Raw genomic sequence first — 24,179 nt, forward strand, 5'->3', positions numbered from 1 at the left:
CTAAAACTACTTGGGGGTCAACAGGAATGACAGGTTGGGCTGGTCACGTAACACAGAGGAGCTGGAGAAGGCTTTGTATTTAGGAGACTGCCTTCCTTTAATGTGAAGTGACATCGTTCATATCTTCTACAACTCTGTGATGGCCAGTGTGGTGTGCTGGGCTGGTCACATCACTTCAGGAGAGGCCCACCTAATCAAGAGGCTAATTAAATGGGCAGGCTCAGTTATGGGACACACTCAGGACCCCCTGGATTTCGTAGCATACAGTGCATCCAGAAAGTATTCACAGCACATAACTTTTTCCACATTTTGTTATGTTACAGCCTTATTACAAAATGGATTAAATTCATTTTTTCCTCAGAATTCTACACACAACACCCCATAAATGACAACATGAAAAAAGTTTACTTGAGGTTTTTGCAAATTTATTAAAAATAAAAAAAACTGAGAAATCCCATGTACATAAGTATTCACAGCCTTTGCTCAATACTTTGTCGATGCACCTTTGGCAGCAATTACAGCCTCAAGTCTTTTTGAATATGATGCCACAAGCTTGGCACACCTATCCTTGGCCAGTTTCGCCCATTCCTCTTTGCAGCACCTCTCAAGCTCCATCAGGTTGGATGGGAAGCGTTGGTGCACAGCCATTTTAAGATCTCTCCAGAGATGTTCAATCAGATTCAAGTCTGGGCTCTGGCTGGGCCACTCAAGGACATTCACAGAGTTGTCCTGAAGCCACTCCTTTGATATCTTGGCTGTGTGCTTAGGGTCGTTGTCCTGCTGAAAGATGAACCGTCACCCCAGTCTGAGGTCAAGAGCGCTCAGGAGCAGGTTTTCATCCAGGATGACTCTGTACATTGCTGCAGTCACCTTTCCCTTTATCCTGACTAGTCTCACAGTCCCTGCTGCTGAAAAACATCCCCACAGCATGATGCTGCCACCACCATGCTTCACTGTAGTGATGGTATTGGCCTGGTGATGAGCGGTGCCTGGTTTCCTCCAAACGTGACGCCTGGCATTCACACCAAAGAGTTCAATCTTTGTCTCATCAGACCAGAGAATTTTCTTTCTCATGGTCTGAGAGTCCTTCAGGTGCCTTTTGGCAAACTCCAGGCGGGCTGCCATGTGCCTTTTACTAAGGAGTGGCGTCCGTCTGGCCACTCTACCGTACAGGCCTGATTGGTGGATTGCTGCAGAGATGGTTGTCTTTCTGGAAGGTTCTCCTCTCTCCACAGAGGACCTCTGGAGCTCTGACAGAGTGGCCATCGGGTTCTTGGTCATCTCCCTGACTAAGGCCCTTCTCCCCCGATCGCTCAATTTAGATGGCCGGCCAGCTCTAGGAAGAGTCCTGGTGGTTTCGAACTTCTTCCACTTACGGATGATGGAGGCCACTGTGCTCATTGGGACCTTCAAAGCAGCAGACATTTTTCTGTAACCTTCCCCAGATTTGTGCCTCGAGACAATCCTGTCTCGGAGGTCTACAGACAATTCCTTTGACTTCATGCTTGGTTTGTGCTCTGACATGAAATGTCAACTGTGGGACCTTATATAGATAGGTGTGTGCCTTTCCAAATCATGTCCAATCAACTGAATTTACCACAGGTGGACTCCAATGAAGCTGCAGAAACATCTCAAGGATGATCAGGGGAAACAGGATGCACCTGAGCTCAATTTTGAGCTTCATGGCAAAGGCTGTGAATACTTATGTACATGTGCTTTCTCAATTTTTTTATTTTTAATAAATTTGCAAAAACCTCAAGTAAACTTTTTTCATGTTGTCATTATGGGGTGTTGTGTGTAGAATTCTGAGGAAAAAATGAATTTAATCCATTTTGGAATAAGGCTGTAGCATAACAAAATGTGGAAAAAGTGATGCGCTGTGAATACTTTCCGGAAGCACTGTAGGTGAGAATTGAAACAAAACTGAGTGCCATTATAAACAAAGCTGCAAGTTCCCTCTTTGACACACCACAACTGAGGACTTGAGGCAATAGATTATTCAAAAGAAGTGTGTCAAGAAACGATACGGGGGCTTCTTTTTAAAAAAATAGCAATCGCCTGTATAACGCCTCATTGTGACTGTGACGGCCAAGTCAGACATTTTTCTTTTTTGTACTTTTCTCCTTTTTAGTCATTCTGGTGGGTGTTCAGACCATAGTCTGTGTGTGTGTTGTGATGTGAAATTTTGCATACAAGTTGATAGATATTTTGTATGTCTTTATTTGTAACTTAGGCAAAGCAATGTAATATTAGTGTTACATTATAGATAATAACAGCAATGGTTTGATGGTTTAACAACCCCTTCCCCCCCTTTTAGGATTGAGTCTCTTTGTAATTTTACGATAGGAGGGGGGGGTGGGGGGTGGGGGGGGGAGAAGTGCCTCAAACCAGTTTGGCAAGTGTTTCTCTGCTAAAGTCTCTCAGTCAACCCCCGCCGGAAAGCCAGGCTGCCTAACTGCCAAGCTTTACCTTAACATATGGTTTTGGTGGATGGCAGGTGTGAAGGTGTTCTATTCCCCCATTGGTCTGAAGTATGGATGTTTGGAACTGGCTTGTATCAGAAGCCTTTAAGTACCATGACGTCCTACTGGCTCTAGGGGTTGGACAGAGAATCTATAAATTTGCTTGCTTAACCTCGCTCTCTCTTACCAAACTGATGAATGAGCATCTCACACATACCATGAACTGAAAAGGACAACACAATGACGAGCACAGTGCAGCAGCCATATTGAGACAGACATGTGGCCTGTTCTGAAGAAAGCTGACCACAAATGAGGACTTAACTAGAGACATTTTTAAATAACTAACAAGTCTGTGTGCCGCCTGAAACAAGACATCACCAGTTATCAGGTTGTATGGTTGCCAATATTCAAATGTATTTTGCATATTGTTATTATTTATGAATATTATCAATAATACATTATTTAAACTGTAACCTAACTCCTGCTTGTCTTTTACTACACCTAATTGCCTGAGGTTAGAAATGTAGAAGGGAAGGTGGGGAGAAGTTATATGGTACAATACCTTATAAACAGTGGTAAGTCTGTGAGATTTGAGGCAATCTGACAAATTATTAATACTAAAGAGGAAAGTACAGTAATATTATACTCTACTAAGACAAAACTATGTGACATACAGTTCATTAATGTATTTAAAGTGCTTCTGTAAAAAGCTAAAATTTCTCACTGGGGACAAATAAATTCTATCTATTTGAATTGTCATTTACCTGATTCAAAATGGATCAAAAAATCAATTGGAAAAACATGATGAAAATTTGATCTCCTAATGGAAAGTGATTTGTTCCAACATCTCAAAACAAACACACACCAGTGACAAACTGCCAAGTAAAAAGTACCACAGCATTTAATGCCATAGCACCAGAATCACAGTTTTTACCCCCATTAAGCTGTTATCTCAAAGATACAGAAGAAGATGATCCGCTGTGGCAACCCCTAACGGGAGCAGCCGAAAGAAGAAGAAGCTGCTATCTCAAATACAGTCACGTACCTGGTCTGAGAAGAAGATAAGCTCTTACCATTTTCATACAACTGTTTTCCTCAAAGGAGCTCCTCAAATCCGTCACCATCTCCTGGGCCAGGATTTCAACTGCCTTGCTTTCAAGAGCATGCTTCCTAACAAAATCTTCATTGGCAAGGATGGCCACTGCAGCACCATCTGATGTAGGGCTTTAACAAACAAATGTTTAACAAATGACTGACAAAAATAGTCACTGGACAGGAAAAATGACAGCACTGTTATGTCAATATTAATATCACAGTGTAAACCAGAATGAGTAGTGATGGGCACTTTGATTCTTTTGATCTACCTGTATAAGTGAATTGATGCTTTGGATTTGTTTGATTCATTTACAGTCTGGCCTATATGGGGAATCCCCTTTAATGGCATCACACATACATAATTTAATAATTTGTAAATTATCTTGATATACAGTATACGCTTATATATCTACCTACTCTATATATATATATATATATATATATATATATATATATATATATATATATATATATATATATATATAAAATCCTAAGCCTAAAAGTGAAATGATTTTATGTGACGTTTTTATATCACGTTTTTTGTCACACTTTAAATCAGGGTTAGTTTGGTATCATTCTTTTCAGAATTTATCGAACTTTAATGTGATGTTGTTAGATTTTCAGATTCTTATTCCATTTTTAAATTATAAACTAAAATATCAAAAAAGTCGTGGTTTTTATTTTTGTTCCTGTGAAAGAAAGTTTACTCGATCAAGTCAAGTTAAGTTGGGGAGCATGCACTGGTACAGTGCGTTGCCGCACCAACTACACAATGAAACAACTCAGGATCCTGGTTGGCAACCCCCAAGGCAAACGCGCGGTCCAGTCGCACCCTCCAGAAATGACCCTCTATCTGCCGCAGCCAGGTGTTACGTGGGCGACCCCTTGGCCTTGGTCCAGCCACTCACGTCCCCAACGATGAAGATCTTACGAGCTGGACCACCCTCGGGGAAACGCGCCACATGGCCGTAAGTGTCATAACTGAAGCTCCCTCACAATGCAGGTAATGTGTCTCACTCAGGACTCCATGAGCAACACAAAGTCAAACCAACGGTACCCAAGGATTCTCCAAAAAGACACACATGAAGGAGTTCAGTCTTCATCTCAGGTCACTGGATAGCGTCCATGTCTCGCAACCATATAGCAAGACAGGAAGCACCAAGACTCTAAAGACTTGGACCTTCATCCTTTTGCAGAGATATCAGGAGCGCCACACACCCCTTTCCAGCGACCTTATGACCCCCCCCCCCCCCCCCCCCCCATGCTCTCCCAATCCGTCTTCTGACTTCATAGGAAGAGTCACAGAGACATGAATGCTACTGCCAAGATAAGTAAACCTCTCGACGAGGTCGACACTCTCTCCGCAGACAGACACACTGCTGATGGCCGTGCCCAAGAGGTCATTAAAGGCCTGTATTTTGTATCAGGTAAAAGATCCAGGCCTTACTCGATCAAAAAAATATAATCTATTCATAACAACAATGTTTGTATTTAGGTGATTTAGTTAGCTGAAGGTCAAGTTACAATGACTCATTGCATACCACTTAAGTTTTCACGTGATTTTTCAAGTTATTTTAAAAAAAGTTTTTTTTATCTAAAAGAATGTCAATTAAAATAAATGGATCATTTATTCAGTCTCTTATAAATACTCATTGAGCATACTGAACCTCAGTTTAACAGGAATACTCCAATCGGTAAGAGAGTAAATATTTTATTCTCATTTCATGATTTTTCTCTTACATATTTAAAGAATTTCAAGATTTTGACTCCAATAAATAATAATTTTTCTTTTGTATATTTACAGATTTTACTAATATTCTGGCCGCAACTGTTGGTTGCAGTTTTTTATTTTTAATAAATTTGCAAAAACCTCAAGTAAACTTTTTTCACATTGTCATTATGGGGTGTTGTGTGTAAAATTCTGAGGAAAAAAATGAATTTAATCCATTTTGGAATAAGGCTGTAACATAACAAAATGTGGAAAAAGTGATGCGCTGTGAATACTTTCCAGGTGCACTGTATATTATATATTAGGGCTGGGTAAATTAACGCGTTAATGGTGACAATTACTTTATCGCACGGAAGTAGGTCAATGAGTACCAGGAGCACTTCGGGGTGACCGATATAAGGCACCAGCTGATACTATTCCGGGAGCCAGAGTCGGGTGGTAGTGGTCGAAGCTTGCCGGAGAGGAGTGGTGGAGATAAGAGAGAAGAGGAGTAAGAATTGTGGTGTGCCTTGGGGACTGTGTTGTGTGCTCATGGGAACTGGGAAGATGTTCCACATGAGCAAAGAATAAACAAAAAACATTTGTGTTTTTATAAGTGTGCCTTCTGCGTCTGTCTGTGTCAGGTTGAGTGATGGTATAGCGCCATCTGCTGTCACACCTGTAATTATATACAGTGGTACCTCGGTATACTTCCGCTTTGGAATAAGTCCAACTTGGTATGCGTCCTGTTTGGACGTGAAAAATTTTGCTTGGTATACGACCTTTGTTTGGAATACAACTTGCGTGCTACCCTTATTTACCTCTCTTGAGACAAAGCCAAGACTGCCTGTGATATAGCGGGTCCGTGGCTTCAAAAAAAAGGGCCAGGTTTTAAATCTGTATAGCCGTGTCATTCTCCGTGGGCGAGACTGCACGACCGCTGGGAGTTAATGAGGTAGTTGGAGCAAGTCGCACCTGCACATGTGGGTGTGCTCGTTCTCAATTGCTTCATTGGCTTCCTGCGGCGTGTGATTAAGGCGCTGCACCGACGTAAGCGCGGGTGGATGTATATATACAGGTCAGCACCAGGAAGGGGGGGGATAGATGGATCGAGGAAAAGAGGAAGATAAAGGAGGTTAAAGGACGGGAAAGATCAGTCTTAGTAGGCACTCGGCTCTTCTCAGCAAGGTAAAGTGAGGTTAAATTTTCATTTATTTCATCTAATTGCTTTTGTATTTATGTATTTTAGTATTAAGCAGTGTTTAAATTATTTTATACAACCCTATCAATGTATAATATGCCAATAACAATAGGATTTTTTTTCATGGGAACGGATTAATCATTTTCCCTTTATTTCTTATGGGAAAAATTTGTTTGGTATACATCCTGTTTGGTATAAGTCCAAGGATCTGGGGCCTCATGTATAACGCCATGCGTAGAACTCACACTATAACATGGCGTAAGCACAAAAGCGGGAATGTGTGTACGCACACAAAAATCCTGCGTTCTTCCACTACATAAATCCCGATCAGCGTGAAAAGTAACGCACGTGCACGCGCCTTCTGTCCCGCCCCAACTCCTCACAGAATTACGCCTCTTTGAATATGCAAATCGATATAACTAGCCTTCTGTGAAAAGACAATGGGAAAAGCACGGGGGAAAATATAAGAATTTCAGCGAATACCAAGTGGAGGCAAAGGAAAAACGTACTATTTGTTGGTTTAAACAGTGGTATAATCAACAAAAGGAAGTTGATCAAGTGACACAGTGTCGGAGAAACTCGAAAACTCAAGTTCACAAAGTCGCACAGTGCCCGAAATAAAAAAGAAATCACATATCAAAGTCGCCGTGAAAAGGCAAGTCGTAGCCCACCGTCTGAGTGTCATATGAAAGCTTATTAGGGTACAGAGAAAAAGATAGGCACACAGTGGGGAAAAAAAAGCACGAAATGTCAACTTTAATCTCGAAATTTCCACTTTAATCACGTAGTTTATTTTGCCATTAAAGTAGAACATCATAAACTTCATCTTAAAATAGTTTCTCAAATCCCATTGTAACTAAAGTAGGACGTTAAATACTTTGTTCTGTATTTGATCTCGTTTGTGCTCTGTGTGTGAATCACTACCTGCTTCTTAAACAGGCTTTCTCTTTCTCCGACAGGACACATAATCCATTACATTCGTGATAATACAGCTCTCTGAATAATTACAATACTGAGATGTATATGTGATATCTTTTTCATGATGATAGGAATGAAAGCATTTTATTAAACATGGGAACACGGTGGCGCAGTGCTTGTTCATATCTCACGCAAGAGACTTGCTGTGCCATGCGCGACCTTCAATGAAATAATTTATCACAGCAGTACTGTCTCTTTCAAACGTACTATTCCTATCCCTACTTTTCTTTCTCCAAATACCCAATCACCACACAATCAGCTATGTAATAGACGTGAAGCCATTTGTAAGCTTAGAATGCCGATTCTTCAAAACCTTTAAGGAACATTGAAATATCTTCGTAGTACATGTTTAATTATTCTATCTGTCTATCCTTCCAATGTCGCGTCAGCGCAAGAATACAACGCAATGCAGGAACAATCCCTGAACTAGCTAGCGCTGCGGCACCGTGTCCTCACATGTTTAATTATTAACAATACAGATTATTTAAATGAATTTAAAGTTTTATCTGTATAATATAATCAACATATTTTGCTTCATTTCATCTTAAAAATGAATACCGTCATCATATGTAAATACGTGCTTTATAAAGTGGCGCAGGTTGTGCAATATTATAACTGTAGTGCAAGTTTACAGTGAGGTGATTGTACTTATAAGTACAGACAGTTCTACAAGGAGCACTTGATGGACTGATTGAGTGTGTTTATAGTTCTTGGGATGAAACTTTTTCTAAACCGCAAAGTCCGTACTGGGAAGTCTTAAAGCGTTTTGCCGTGGCTAAGGCAGCGTCTGCTTCATGCTGTGTTCCGATAATTCTCTTTCTGATCAGCTGCTGCTGTGATTCCCCACTCAGATACAGTGATATAAATACTCCGAGTGGTGCAGTGAGAGTAATATGGAAAAAGATGATCTGCTGTGGCAACCCTTAACGGGAGCACCTGAAAGAAGATGAAGAAGTGCAGTGAGAGTAACAACGCTAAAGCAGTTATGGTATTTGGAATACAATGGCTATTCCCTGGACCATTATATTGCTGCAGGTTAATTACAATCAGATGCATTACACTAATAAACAATATGCAGTTAGTTTCAGTGTATTTATAAAGCCGCGTCAGGAATGTGGGTCTAAGAAAGACCACACAGGAACAGTAGCACTGCTTTGACGCTGGGTGCCGCCAGTCTGCAAAACCGAGCGGAGAAATTGCGTACGTCAGGGCATGAGTTACCATGGAAATGTGCGTGGCTTTACGCCAAGTTTAGGTTTTATACATCACGATTTGAGCGTGGAAACATTCGTACGCAACATTTCTGTGCGTACACACCGTTTATACATGAGGCCCCAGGAACGGATTAAGGACGTATACCGAGGTACCACTGTATTTTTTTCTTAACTTCTTGTAAAGCCCTTTGAGCCACATAGTATGTATGAAAGGCAGTGTGGTGCAGTGGTTAAGGCTTTGGACCTCAAACCCTGAAGTTGTGGGTTCAAATCCCACTACTGACACTGTGTAACCATTAGCAAGTCACTACACCAAAACAAAAGAAATGTAACCAATTGTATCATAAATGCTGTAAGTCATCTTGGATAAAGAAGTCAGCCAAATAAGTAAATGTAAATGTAAAATATGGTATAAAAAAATGTTGTTAAACGTCCCCTTACAATCTCTCTTTGCTTAAACTGAAAATGTTAAGCTCTTTCAGTGTCTCCTCAAAGCCCAGACCTCACATTCCTGAATCAGCCCAGTCGCTCCTCGCTGGACCTTCTCTAGTTCTGCTGTGTGTTTTTTGTCATACGGAGACCAAAAGTGTACACGGTACCTCAGATGAGGTCTCACCAGTGAGCTGAAGCATTACTTACCAGCACTGGAGAAGGGTCAAGTAGTCAAAGACCTTCCGTGACTTTAACACCTGATCCAAACTGTACTCGTCTTGAAACTGTGAGTAACTAATATAAAACAAAATTCTTTTTAATAAAATGGCATTTTCTTTTCTCTTAAATAAATCTGACAAATGCATTTTACAATACTTACGGGTTGTTTGTGGAATGCTTATGATTCTTCCATGCAATTTTTGCAAAATGTTCAGGTTTGGTCCCTGCAAAGAAAGGGCATCATATTTTCACAAAAATCAATAGTGGAACCATTTTTTAAATCTATTTACTAGGGGGAGATGGATGGAGATGTCTAAATTCTATTTATTAATTTCTTCCAAAGTTATGCAAATGTGAAGGTATGGTCTAAATAAAATAAACAAAAATGAGCTATCACAGTTTCTTTCTCTTAAATGTGTCAATTTTAACATTAGTTATTAACAGGAAACTTTATTTATCCACTAGATGGTGTACTACACTCAAGATAACATCAGTATATGGAGATATCTAGAATGTTAAACCATAAAGTATTTCCTCAACTTAAACAAGTACTAGGGGGCTTCGCCCCCTGCTCGCTTCGCTTGCAACCCCCATGTCTGCACTACGCGTTAGCCTCTTTGCAGTTCTGTTGCTCACGTAAGGGGAAGCGGATATACAATTTAAACAGATTATTGTCATGGGAATTGTTACATATGCATAATATAACTATTTCACATTACAGCGAGTAATTAACCATAGTAAGAAATAGTAAAATGCAATAATTTGAAAGAAAATTATGTTTCACGTTATGTTTGAGTTATTCATTGAGTAATACGATTTTGTTATGTTTGGCTTTGAAATTAACACGCAAATACTTTTTAAACTTACACTTTTACTGTAAAACTTCAGTAAAGACAATTTTTTAATTAAATTTTTGTGAACATCGTAATGAATTTTGATTCTGTGTTTGGACTTTCATCGTGACAACACAATGTATAACTGCGCATGATTGAATTTTGTTTCTCTCTCTATTAAATAAAACAACTTTTTCGAATGTTTGGCTCTGAGATTTATTAATTGTCATAGCAAAAGCTCTGCTAACGGGAAACTGTAAACGTTTTAATACGAATGGCATATCAAGATCTCCTTTGGTGTCTAATGTTATCCCCTGAATAAATACTGCATTATCTTTCTTTGATACATCTTTCTTTCTACAGTAATTCGGCCGGTGTAGATAGTCAGTCAGTCAGTCATTGTCCAACCCGCTATATCCTAACACAGTGTCACGGGGGTCTGCTGGAGCCAATCCCAGCCAGCACAAGGCAGGAACAAACCCCGGGCAGGGCGCTAGCCCACCGCAGGGCACACACACAACCACACACCAAGCACACACTAGGGACAATTTAGATTCACCAATGCACCTAACCTGCATGTCTTTGGACTGTGGGAGGAAACCCATGCAGACACGGGGAGAACATGCAAACTCCACACAGGGAGGACCCGGGAAGCGAACCCAGGTCTCCTTACTGCGAGGCAGCAGCGCTACCACTGCGCCACCATGACGCCCTCAGTTGTAGATATTCTTTGTGATATTTTAAGTTGATGTTTTCATCTTCCGCACCATCACCACCAACTGTTTCAGCAGAGTCTACTGATACGCATTTGACCAATTTGTCCTGTAACTGATTGACAATCCTTGCGTTAATTCATTTGACTTCATCGTTTCTCGGTGCTAGGATTGCTCTTGTGCTCATTTCTTCTATTGATAACCCTTCGTGATGAAATTCTTCAATAGGATTTAGACATAATATGTCTTCTTTAATTGGGAACTTAAAGTGAGGAAAATGTTAAAATGTATAAGAGCCGAGAGCGCAGGAACTGCGTCAGTCAAAAGCATTCACACATGAGAGGTGAGAGGACCGTGTGTGTGGCTGAATATGGATGAGAGGATGGTGTGACTTGAAAAATTCTCATGGCCAAAGTCTCATCTCGCGGGACTTTAAAAAACATTCCAAAAAGTCTTGTCTCATCGCAGGATTTTTTAATATAATAGAGAGATATAATTTGTTTGAAATCTTAAGATGTGAAGCAATACACAGGAAGATCAACCACTTTGAAGTCCTCCCATTTAGTAAGTTTTGCCCTATTCACTGTAACTGTAAGATGTTCAAGTAATGACTATTTTTAAAAAAATATTAAATACAGTTTTAATATAACAAATGTATGGAGCAAATGAAAGCAGGCCACAATTTGAGAAAATACATTTAGTTTTATTACTGAACTATCATAAACTGTTTAACCTCTCTTGTCTTCAGTTGGATTGAAAGATCCAAATCATTTGACCCTTTCTTTATACCATCCCATAGTCCAGGAAAAAATCTTGCAGCTCTTCCCTGGACATTCTGTACTGCCGTCACTTTGCAATTAAAAAGCACCTCAATATAATAAATCTCGATTAACTTCATTGCTCAAGCAATCGTCATGGTTTATTCAAATCTACATACCGAATTTCTCAATGTGTTCCCGCCCAGCATTTCCAAACATCTGTGGTGCTGCTGGAGCAGCTGCCAACCCAAAGCGGTTGATCATCACCTCCATGTGCTTATCCATTGGGTTTGTCCTGTCTGAGTACTGCAAAAAAAATAACAATGTGGTATGGTGTTAAAATACTGAATGTCAATGAAAATACACATACTGTATGCCTTATTTCTTACTAGGCTTGATACATAAAAGCTATTTTAAATCACAGAAAAAAGAAAACACCAGGCATATAATATGACTAATAACCAAAATGATATACATGTGTGTGAATAAGAGGGAGGTCAGTGGAATGGTCAGGAAGTAGAGTTGGCGAAGGTGGAGGAGTTTAAATACTTGGGATCAACAGTACAGAGTAACGGGGATTGTGGAAGAGAGGTGAAGAAGAGAGTGCAAGCAGGGTGGCGTGGGTGGAGAAGAATGTCAGGAGTGATTTGTGACAAGACGGATATCAGCAAAAGTGAAAGGGAAGGTCTACAGGACGGTAGTGAGACCAGCTATGTTATATGGGTTGGAGACGGTGGCACTGACAAGAAAGCAGGAGACAGAGCTGGAGGTGGCAGAGTTAAAGATGCTAAGATTTGCATTGGGTGTGACGAGGATGGACAGGGATTAGAAATGAGGACATTAGAGGGTCAGCACAAGTGGGACAGTTGGGAGACAAAGTCAGAGAGGTGAGATTGCATTAGTCTGGACATGTGCAGAGGAGAGATGCCGAGTATACTGAGAGAAGGGTACTAAGGATAGAGCTGCCAGGCAAGAGGAGAAGAGGAAGGCTTAAGAGAAGGTTTATCGATGTGGTGAGTGAGGACATGCAGGTGATGGGTTTACAGCGCAAGAAGCAGAGGACAGGAAGATATGGAAAAAGATAATCCGCTGTGGCAACCCCTAACGAGAGCAGCCACAAGAACAAGAAGATAGCATCAAAGATTTTGGAACACCAGGCGTATTCAATACAGCTAAGCAACTTCTGCAGGTCTTTGTGACAGATAGAAAGCTACTGTATCATACACTAATATTGTGTGTGCACTCTTGGTAAATAAAGACAAACTATGTAGCGGGGTTAAATAAAATGGCAATTGTGTTTACTCAATGTTTATAAGTGTTGTGTTTGCCTGAACTTTTTCTCATATATTTGGGGGGATAAAATATATACACTATTGGTCAAAAGGTTTATAACACCACAGTTTTTCAGTTTTTATGGAAATGCACGCAGTTTAATATCTTAATGTTTCATGATATCAAGGCATAGGACAAATAAACAATGGCAAATAAAAAATAAGTCAAAGAATCTTAAGTGTAGAGAATTTTATTCAAATTTTTTTGATTCATCAAAGTAGCCTGCACCTGTTGCCGATATAACAGCCAAACTGTGGTAACCCTTTTGATTCAGAAAGTCAGTCACTCGGTGAAAGTCACCAACTCTGCCTTCAGCAAAAGAACCCCAGACCATCACACTTCCTCCACCATATCACACACTGAGAAGGAACCATCCTTTCACCAACTCAGCGGCATCAAAACACCCTGCGTGATGAACAGAAGATTTCAAATTTGATTCATCAGTCCATGAGACTGTCTTGCAGTCTGCGGTAGTCCAGAGCCGCTATTTCAAGGCTCTATTTTGTCCTTTAAGGAAAGTCTTTCTTCCTGCCACTCGCCCTGTCAAACCTGCAGCACAAAATCTCCTCCTCTCAATACAATGTGACCCTTGCTTTTGTAGACCACAGTTAAGCAGTGCTTGAAGCTCTTGTACTGATAGGCGCCTATCACGTAAGCTGGTGTCACTCTGAAACTTGTCTTCTGATTGGCTGGTGACTTCGGTGTCTGAGATCTCCTCTTATTAGAGTTTCTTCCAGTTGTCTTTGGATTGTGTAGGCCTACACTTCTAATGGTAATAACACTCTGACTCATTTCATTTGTTAATTGCCGTTTTCTTGCCATTATCTCTGGAATATTGTCCAAGTCGTACTTCAGAGAGTGTAGTAACTTAGTCTGTTCCAGCTCTGCTTTAAGAGTAATCAACACAAGCTGGGACACCTGTACAAATTGGTTGCTTCAACTTGCAAGGCTACATTTACTTGAATTGCTGCAGAACATCCGTAGGTTGTAACCCATTAGTTGTTCCCTGAAGTAGGCCCATTTGTAATATTCTGAAACTTCCTTTATTTCAGTTTTTGCTAACCTAAACTGTATATTTAAACCTGCTTACTTTTTGACCATTTTAGGTCATTCATTGCATTACAACTGAAAACATTTGAAGAAAAACTGGAAAAACTAATGTGTTCTAAAAGTTTTTGCCGGTAGTGTATATACACCAGAAGAAGAGTTTCCCTCTGCAGGCATCTGAAAAGACAGAGATTTATGACAACAAACGCTGCTTTCATTTCAGCAAATGGAACAACTTTTCATTCAGTTACACACGGCAGCAAGTTGTTTTAGACTTTTCATCATCACCACTACCTCGTTTAAACTGTATTTCTGCTGTCATCTCATAATTTAGGACTTTACCAGCTTCCTTCCATTTCTCAGTCTTTACAGTCAGTGTTTTCACATTGTGTGTATGTGGAGGTTTGTTCTTAGTTTTCTAATTACATATGTTTTATGGTTAAGACAAGGAAGGTCGGGGGAAAAAGAAACAATATTCACTCACAGGCAGATATATGTTGTGTTGTCATGATGCAAGTCCAAACACAGAATCAAAATTCAATGCGATCTTGTAGAAAAGTTAATTCTAAATATTGTTTTTACTGAAGTTTTAAAGTAAAAGATGAAAATAATGAATTTGTAACAATCTCTTTAAATTGTATATCCGGTTAACCAAACTCAGGGGTTGGCGAGTGAAGCGAGCAGGGGGCAGAGCCCCCTACTATACAAAAAGAAAATCTAAATTTCACAATGTTGGAACTTTTGGCTGTAACAGCGCAAACCATGTTAGGAGATTTGCAGGTGAATACTTTCTATACCCAACATGTAATGCTAGATATTCACAGACAGACCTACCTTTGACGTGAGTGAGCCTCTCTCCATTTTCTCAAAACCAAGAGCAAGAACACATTTAGCCAGTCCTAGGGAGAGGGCAAAAATGTTGCAAATGATAAAAATATCTAATCAAATAATAACTCATTACATTTATATAGTGCTTTTTTTGCTACTGATAGCGCTTAGACAGGGGGAACCACTTCAGCCACCTGCAATGTGTAGTACAGACCTGGATGATGAGACGGCAGCATTTATTGTGCCAGTATGCTCATCACACAATAGCTGCTGGGTGGTGTAGAGGTGAGAGAAATAGCCAGCTAGAGACAGTTGATGATTAGGGGACCAGAACTGACAGGGCCGTAATGGGTAATTTAGCCAGGACATCAGCGCACACCCTGCTCTTTTCGAAAGATACCCAGGGATTTTTTTTAATGACCACAGAGAGTCAGGGTCTCAGTTTTACTTCTCTTATCACTGCACTGGGGTATTAGGATCCACACACAGACCACAGGGTATGTGCCCTCTGCTAGCTTCACCACTGCCTCTTCCAACAGCAACCCAATCTTTCCTAGATGGTCTCCCATCCAAATACTAGCAGGGTCTGAATGTGCTTAGCTTCAGGTGGAAGACCCGTTCTGAAGTGCAAAAAAAAAATCTCCCTATTCATTTACTTACCTCCTTCTACCAGCTGGCGTGCCATAAACAGAGCTGTGGAACCAGTGGAGCAATTGTTGTTGACGTTGATAATGGGAATGCCAGTTAGGCCTAGGCTGTGGTAAATGGCTCGCTGACCACAGGTTGAATCACCTTTTGTACAGAGAAAACAAATCTTAGTAAAAATTGTACAGTACATGATGCTACTTATAATTTATATATATATATACAGTGGTGTGAAAAACTATTTGCCCCCTTCCTGATTTCTTATTCTTTTGCATGTTTGTCACACAAAATGTTTCTGATCATCAAACACATTTAACCATTAGTCAAATATAACACAAGTAAACACAAAATGCAGTTTGTAAATGGTGGTTTTTATTATTTAGGGAGAAAAAAAAATCCAAACCTACATGGCCCTGTGTGAAAAAGTAATTGCCCCCTGAACCTAACAACTGGTTGGGCCACCCTTAGCAGCAATAACTGCAATCAAGCGTTTGCGATAACTTACAATGAGTCTTTTACAGCGCTCTGGAGGAATTTTGGCCCACTCATCTTTGCAAAATTGTTGTAATTCAGCTTTATTTGAGGGTTTTCTAGCATGAACCGCCTTTTTTAAGGTCATGCCATAGCATCTCAATTGGATTCAGGTCAGGACTTTGACTAGGCCACTCCAAAGTCTTCATTTTGTTTTTCTTCAGCCATTCAGAGGTGGATTTGCTGGTGTGTTTTGGGTCATTGTCCTGTTGCAGCACCCAAGATCGCTTCAGCTTGAGTTGACGAACAGATGGCCGGACATTCTCCTTCAGGATTTTTTGGTAGACAGTAGAATTCATGGTTCCATCTATCACAGCAAGCCTTCCAGGTCCTGAAGCAGCAAAACAACACCAGACCATCACACTACCACCACCATATTTTACTGTTGGTATGATGTTCTTTTTCTGAAATGCTGTGTTCCTTTTACGCCAGATGTAACGGGACATTTGCCTTCCAAAAAGTTCAACTTTTGACTCATCAGTCCACAAGGTATTTTCCCAAAAGTCTTGGCAATCATTGAGATGTTTCTTAGCAAAATTGAGACGAGCCCTAATGTTCTTTTTGCTTAACAGTGGTTTGCGTCTTGGAAATCTGCCATGCAGGCCGTTTTTGCCCAGTCTCTTTCTTATGGTGGAGTCGTGAACACTGACCTTAATTGAGGCAAGTGAGGCCTGCAGTTCTTTAGACGTTGTCCTGGGGTCTTTTGTGACCTCTCGGATGAGTCGTCTCTGCGCTCTTGGGGTAATTTTGGTTGGCCGGCCACTCCTGGGAAGGTTCACCACTGTTCCATGTTTTTGCCATTTGTGGATAATGGCTCTCACTGTGGTTTGCTGGAGTCCCAAAGCTTTAGAAATGGCTTTATAACCTTTACCAGACTGATAGATCTCAATTACTTCTGTTCTCATTTGTTCCTGAATTTCTTTGGATCTTGGCATGATGTCTAGCTTTTGAGGTGCTTTTGGTCTACTTCTCTGTGTCAGGCAGCTCCTATTGAAGTGATTTCTTGATTGAAACAGGTGTGGCAGTAATCAGGCCTGGGGGTGGCTACGGAAATTGAACTCAGGTATGATACACCACAGTTAGGTTATTTTTTAACAAGGGGGGCAATTACTTTTTCACACAGGGCCATGTAGGTTTGGATTTTTTTTCTCCCTAAATAATAAACACCATCATTTAAAAACTGCATTTTGTGTTTGCTTGTGTTATATTTGACTAATGGTTAAATGTGTTTGATGATCAGAAACATTTTGTGTGACAAACATGCAAAAGAATAAGAAATCAGGAAGGGGGCAAATAGTTTTTCACACCACTGTATATATATATATATATATATATATATACACCCTGCTAATCAATGTAAGACAAATACCCATGAAGGAAGTAAGCACACTATTCTACATTCTTGTATATCTTCTATAGCTCTCTGATGGTCATTGCAATTTTCTACACTGTGGTTTGCTGGGCTAGTAACATCACTTCAAGAAAAGCCCATTGAATTAATTTAAAGGGCAGGCTCAGTTATGGGATGCACTCCGGACCACCAGGAGGTCATAGTGAAGGAGACAATTAAAACAAAACTGAGTGCCATTACACCTTGACATACCAACACCGAGGACTTTCAGCCAACTAATTATTTAGCAGAAGTGTGTCAAGAAACGCGATGGGAGCTCCTTTATACTAATGGTAATATGTCTGCATAATTCAGTTCCACTTGGGAGGGGTAAACGTTAACATTATACAAAGTTACTGTCTGTTATACCTGTATTTTTATCACTCTTTAATTTAATATTGTTTTTTATCAATATGCTGCTGCTTGAGTATGTGAATTTCCCCTTGGGATTAATAAAGTATGTATCTACCTATCTATTTCTATCTAATGCCTCACTGGGACTGGGACAGCCAAGTCAGAAGTCCTCTTTCATTTTAATTTTCTTGTTTGCTCAGACTAAAGTGTGTGCCTGTGTATGTATATTTATTTACTTACTTACTTACTTAAGTACCTATTGTCACACACGTGTGCACAGGAGCCAGCTAAAGGGCCCAAACAAAGGTAATTCCATGCCAGATCAGGGGGTGGCAGACTGCACTGATCTTTTCTCTTTTTCCTCTGCAGACCAATCATGGGAGCTTCCACCTGGGTCTGATGACGTAATTTCCAGTTCCAGAGCTGATGACATCACTTCCGGTTCCTGTCCAGATGACATCATTTTCCCTGTCTGGCTTTAAAACCGTCATGTTTCATCTGTCACCTCAGTTCTGTTTTGGACTGATGCTTATAAATACGTATTGCTCATATTATAAGTATACAGGGTGGCTGCCCCAAACCTTTTTGTGGTGTCTTTTGCATCATTTCACACAATTTTTTTTTTTTTTATTTAACCAGCTTCTATAAAAAAACAAATTTCCCCCTGGATACAAATAAAGTTACATCTCTCTATCCATCCCTCACAGATAGAAACTATAAAGGTATTTTTTAAGGTATTTTTCTCTTTTTAGAACTGTTAATAAACTCCTCCAACCCCCTCCTCTAGCCTGCCCCAATACAGCTGAACAGTGTCAGGCTTTCTTACATTTCCTTAATACCAAAATTGATCAAATCTATCACCGTATCCCATCCACACCTCAATCACTCACTCATTCTGATATGCCATCTTCATCATCAAGACTCACTTGTTTCTCGCCGGTTGACTCTCTTGCCATCTCTGAACTTATTAATAAGTTTAATTCTTCCTACTGTTTGTTTGATCCTGCCCCCACTTCTCTGCTTAAGACATGCTCATCCATAATTAGTATTCCTATTGCCTCATTGGTAAATGCAGGTTTCAGTTCAGATTTTGTCCCTTCTGCCCTCAAAACTGCTGCAGTTACCCCAATCCTTGAAAAACCTGACCTGGATCCTTCCTTTCTTTCCAGTTACAGGCCTATGTCTAATCTCCCTTTTTTGGCTAAGATGATGGAATGCGTGGTTGTTACACAACTCCATACTTTTCTCCTAGACAATACACTCTATGAGCCTTTTCAGTCTGGCTTTCATAAATAGCATAGCACTGAGATAGCTCTTCTCCGTGTAGTTAATGATCTTCTCCGGTCTGCAGATTGCGGTTCTCTTAATATTCTCCTCCTTCTTGACTTAAGTGCAGCATTTGAGACTGTTAATCATGAAATCCTCCTGTCACGTCTCTCTGCTGTAGGGGATCTCTGGCTTAGCCCTTCAATGGCTCATATCATATCTTACTAATAGGGAACAGTTTGTCACACTCGGCCGATATAAATCCTCCACCTCACCTGTGTCGCATGGTGTCTCTCAGGGTTCGGTCCTTAGGCCATTACTTTTTCTACTCTATATTCTTCCTTTGTGTCAGATTATTCGCAGACATGGCCTTAACTTCCACTGTTATACAGATGATATACAGTTATATCTTAGTACAGACTCCCCTACAGATTCACCTCCCAGCACACTCACTGACTGCATCACTGATCTTAAGCTATGGATGGAAAATAACTGTCTCAAACTTAATGCCAATAAAACTGAAGTGTTACTGGTAGGTCCAAAGTCCCAACTTTCTAAGGCATCCAATTTCTCTATTTCTGTTGATGGTCCACTTGTCAAACCTGCTCCTGCTGTCAGCAATCTTGGTGTTTTGTTTCATTCATCACTTAACTTTGAGTTACACATTAGGTCTCTTTCCAAAATTTCATTCTATCATCTCCGCAACGTTGCCTGCCTCCGTCCATTTCTGACCTTGTCTGATGCTCAAACTCTGGTTCATTGTTTCATAACGTCTCGTACTGATTACTGTAATTCCCTCTTCATTGGCCTCCCTGCAAAATCTACACAGAAGCTACAGGTCATTCAGAACTCCGCCGCCAGAGTCCTCACCCACACAAAGCGTTGTTCTGCTCACATCTCCCCTGTTCCCTCCCAGCTTCACTGGTTACCGGTGCAATCAAGGACTAAATTCAAGATTCTGCTTCTCACCTTCAAAGCCCTATAACCTTGCCCCCCTCTACCTCACTCAGCTACTAACTCCATACACTCCTTGTCGCTCTCTCAGGTCCTCGAGCAGTCATCTCCTTACTGTCCCACGTACCAGACTTGGTCCTTCAGTGATATAGCCCCTCAACTCTGGAACTCTTTTCCTCAGTCTCTCTGAGATTGCACCTCTTTCTGCACTTTTATATCTCAACTGAAAACTTTCCTCTTCTACGAAGTTTTGTCATCTGTGTAATTTTTTTTTTTTTTTACACTCTGTATGTAAAGCGACCTTGGGTTTGTGAAAGGCGCTCAATAAATGTAACTTAATATTATTATTATTATACTTGGAAAGCACATCATGGTAAAGCATACAAAAGACATTGAAGAAAAAGTGTTGAGACGCACTACACAAGTGCTATATTCCCAAACACACAGAACATGTGCACTGGTGCTCAAGGGGGTCATACCATACACGTATCCCACGCAGGCCTGCTCAACTTCAGAGTAAGGTATGCCTGCATCAGCTAAAGCCTTAAGGCCTGAAAAGATAAAACAGAAAACATTTAACTCACTATACATAAGGAACTTCAAGTCTTAAAATCAACATATTATGGCCACAAGCTACTTAGTGAGACAAAAACTAAATATGAAATAATAATCGAGAGGTGACATGGCCTTGGTGTCTATTCAAATGAAATGGAAATTCAGTTAGACTGTGGAAAAGTAGAAGACCTGCTGTACTAAAACAAGTGCAGGAAAAAGTTTAAATCAAGGTAGAGAATGGAGGAAATGAGCAGAAGCTGTTTGGGGGCCAGAGAAAATAACAGGCACCAACCCAAGATGATCTATGTAAGTGCAAGGCAAAGCAAGTTTACTTGCATTAAAGTATATAACATTTTTTGAAACGATTATTTCATAATTTATTTTTTTTCTATTTTAATGTTGGCACAAATGGTATTCCATAGCTTTCTAACCATAAACACATACCTGCTTCTTTAGCCATGTCAGGATAGTCAAAATTTTCACGCACCCCAGGCTTTTCAAACTATGTGAATAGAGAAAAACAAAAAATGAAAAGACTAAAATGAGTAACTGTAATTATTAGTGTAGAATTTCTTTTAAATTCTTAAGCTAATTTAAACCACAGGGCAGTATGGTGGTCTGCCTCACAGATCCAGGATTCTGGGTTTGACTCACTTTCTGATAAAAGATCTGACTTAAGGTTTTGCCTTCTTAGCGTTTTTATTCTGGCATGTCTAGTGTCACACACGTGCGCAAGGGAGGCAGCTTCTTCTTTTTTCGGCTGCTCCCATTAGCGGTCGCCGCAATGGATCATCTTTTTCCATATTTGTCTGTCCTCATCATCTTGTTCTGTCACACCCATCACCTGCATGTCCTCTCTCACACATCCATAAACCTACTCTTGGGCCTTCCTCTTCTCCTCTTGCCTGGCAGCTCTATCCTTAGTACCCTTCTCTCAGTATACCCCTCATCTCTCCTCTGCACACCAACGCAATCTCGCCTCTCCGACTTTGTCTCCAAACTGTCCAACCTGACCTGACCCTCTAATGTATTCATTTCTAATCCTATCCATCCTCGTCACACTCAGTGCAAATCTTAGTATCTTCAACTTTGCCACCTCCAACTCTAAATGGTCTAAATGAGTGTAATTCCACGCCAGACCAGGGGTGACAGTGTGTGGACCTTTTTTCCCCGCTTTCCTGCAGACCGTTCATGGGAAATTCCGCCTGCCCCCGACGACATCACTTCCGCTTCTCCGCCCCTTTCTTATGACACCACTTCCGGTTGCATGCCTTATGATGTCACTTCCAGTTCCTCCCCTTCTGATGACGTCACTTCCAGTCCTGAACCCATGGAGGAGGACCCTTCCATATCCGACCCTTTAAATGATATCACTTCCTGGGTCCAAGCCAATGGAGGAAGATCCTTACGGATCTGGCCCCTGTTGACATCATATCCTGTTTTGGCCTTTAAAGCCGCCGTTTAATGAACAGTTGATCAGTTCTGTTTTCGACTCCGTTCTGAGCACATCTGTGCTAACCACTTACCCTTTTGCAGCAAGGGAATATTATATGGGTGGCTGCCCCAAACCTATTTTATGACTCTTGTTTCTGGTTTTTGTGACACAGGTCATTCTTATATCATAGGTTTTGTCCTCTCCAAGAATATCATCCAAATGATTTGTAGCCTGAACATAAGAAACCTGACAAATGAGAGGAGATCATTCAGTCCATGTTTAGCTAATAGCCAATATGTCCTCCATAACCATCCAGATTTTTCTTAAAGGTTATCAGGGTTTCTGCTTCAACTCCATGTATCAGTATTTTTTCCCCCCAAATCCCACAACTCTTTGTATAAAGAAGTGCTTCCTGGCTTCAGTTTTACACTACCAGTTTTAGAACACCTCCAGTTTTCCAGGTTTTCTTCAAATTTCATTGGTTGTAATGCAATGAATGACCTAAAATGGTGAAAAGTGTTATATATTCTTATTTTCTGTATACGTTTAAACACAACCAAATTCCACAGGGTGATGAACAAAAGGAACACTTCATATTATAAAACTGAACCAACCGCAAACGCTGTTATCCTTCTCACACATGTGTCTCTGTATCACTTCTTCCACACATACTGCTCTAAACTCCACACCCCCTTTTTATAATACAACCATGCCCTTTACCATATAATAACATTTACAAATGAAGATGTATACTGTGGAAGATGGCCCGGACACAGACAGGCGGACATGTTCAAATAACCCACAACACGTTTATTATACATTATTTACAAGAATAAAGTGCACCACAAACCCCTAAAGTCCCCAAAGTCCAGGCCAACTCTCCAATGCATTTTCCTTCAGGCCGCTTCCTCGCCTCCTCCAAGACCTTGTCCTTCCTTCTCTCCTGACTCCAGCCCATTAATGGAGGGAGGCGGCCCCTTTTATAATCACACGGATGTGCTCCAGGTACCTCCCGACAATCTTCCGCCGGCACTCCCCAGTGTGGCAGAAGTGCCGGCTGCGCACCCGGAAGCAATCCGGGTGTCCCCGATCCTCTTCCCCCCAGCACTTCTGGGTGTGGCGGAAGTGCGGAGGTCCAGGGCTCATTAGGCATTGGGGCGCCCCCTGGCGGTGACCACGGGCCCCTACAGTGTTGAGCTTCAAAGCTCTGTACCCGTGGTCCCCACAGCCACCAGGGCGGTCACCCCCACGTGGTCTGGAGGAGGCGTAAGCCCTCCTCCGGTCCTCCGGGTCTCCCCCCCCAGCCACCTGTGACAATACATAACAAAAAGGTAAGCAGTAAACTGGCAGAAGTTTAAATATAAAGTTTAGCAAAAACTGAAATAAAGGAAATTTGAGAATACTACAAATGGGCCTTCTTCAGGGAATAATTAATAGGTTACAACCTACAGACGTTGTGTAGCAATTAAAGTAAACTAAGCCTTGCAAGCCGAAGCAAACAGTTTGCACGGGTGTCCCCCACGTCTCTCGATTACTTAAAAACCCTCTTGTCTGTCTTAAAGCAGAGTTGGACCAGACTATATTACTACACACTCTGAAGTATGACTTGAACGATATCACACTGTAAAAAGTTGTAAATTCCAGTGATAATGGCAGGGAAATGGCAATAAACAAATGAAATGTGACAGACTACTACCTTTCATTTAGAAAAATTGCAAAAAAATAATCTAAGTGTCCGTGAGTCAAGTAACTGGAAACTAGAAGAAACTCTGATAAGAAGCAGACACAAAGGCACCATCCAATCAGAAAACAAGTTTCTGGGGGTCACCAGTTGTGTGATCACAGGCGCTTCACAGCACAAGAGCTTCAGGCACAGCTTAACAGTGCAGGTCGATAAAAGCAAGTGTCAGTTTATACTGTGAAGAGGAGACTTTGTGCTGCAGGTTTGACAGAGTGAGTGGCTGTAACAAAGCCATTCCTAAAAGGACACAATATGGCCTTGAAATAGTGGCTGTGGATTACTGCAGACTGAAAGAAAGTCTTATCGACTGATAAATCAAAATTTGAGATCTTTGGTTCATCACACAGAGTGTTTATACACCATTAAGTTAGATGGTTCCTCAGTGTGTGACACCAACTGTCAAACATGAAGGAGGAAGTGTGATGGTCTGGGGTTCTTTTGCTGGAGGCAGATTGGTGACTTGCACAGAGTGACTGGCGTTCGGAATT

The 24,179-nt window shown here is 40.9% G+C and overlaps 1 protein-coding gene across 1 annotated transcript in view; it reads right to left on the reverse strand.

Annotated features, from left to right (window-relative positions):
- scp2a (sterol carrier protein 2a) overlaps positions 1 to 24,179 on the reverse strand; it is a 128,028-nt gene that overhangs the window by 84,620 nt on the left and 19,229 nt on the right. Inside the window, exons 2-9 of the mRNA XM_028810867.2 lie at positions 20,960 to 21,017; positions 20,440 to 20,511; positions 15,481 to 15,612; positions 14,827 to 14,891; positions 11,793 to 11,919; positions 9,470 to 9,533; positions 9,298 to 9,384; positions 3,536 to 3,686 (exon numbers count right to left, since the gene is read on the reverse strand). Coding sequence (XP_028666700.2) covers positions 3,536 to 3,686; positions 9,298 to 9,384; positions 9,470 to 9,533; positions 11,793 to 11,919; positions 14,827 to 14,891; positions 15,481 to 15,612; positions 20,440 to 20,511; positions 20,960 to 21,017 — 756 coding nt within the window. The remainder of the gene's footprint in view (positions 1 to 3,535; positions 3,687 to 9,297; positions 9,385 to 9,469; positions 9,534 to 11,792; positions 11,920 to 14,826; positions 14,892 to 15,480; positions 15,613 to 20,439; positions 20,512 to 20,959; positions 21,018 to 24,179) is intronic.

The sequence above is a fragment of the Erpetoichthys calabaricus genome, chromosome 10 (genome assembly GCF_900747795.2).
Source record: "Erpetoichthys calabaricus chromosome 10, fErpCal1.3, whole genome shotgun sequence".
Lineage (NCBI taxonomy): Eukaryota > Metazoa > Chordata > Cladistia > Polypteriformes > Polypteridae > Erpetoichthys > Erpetoichthys calabaricus.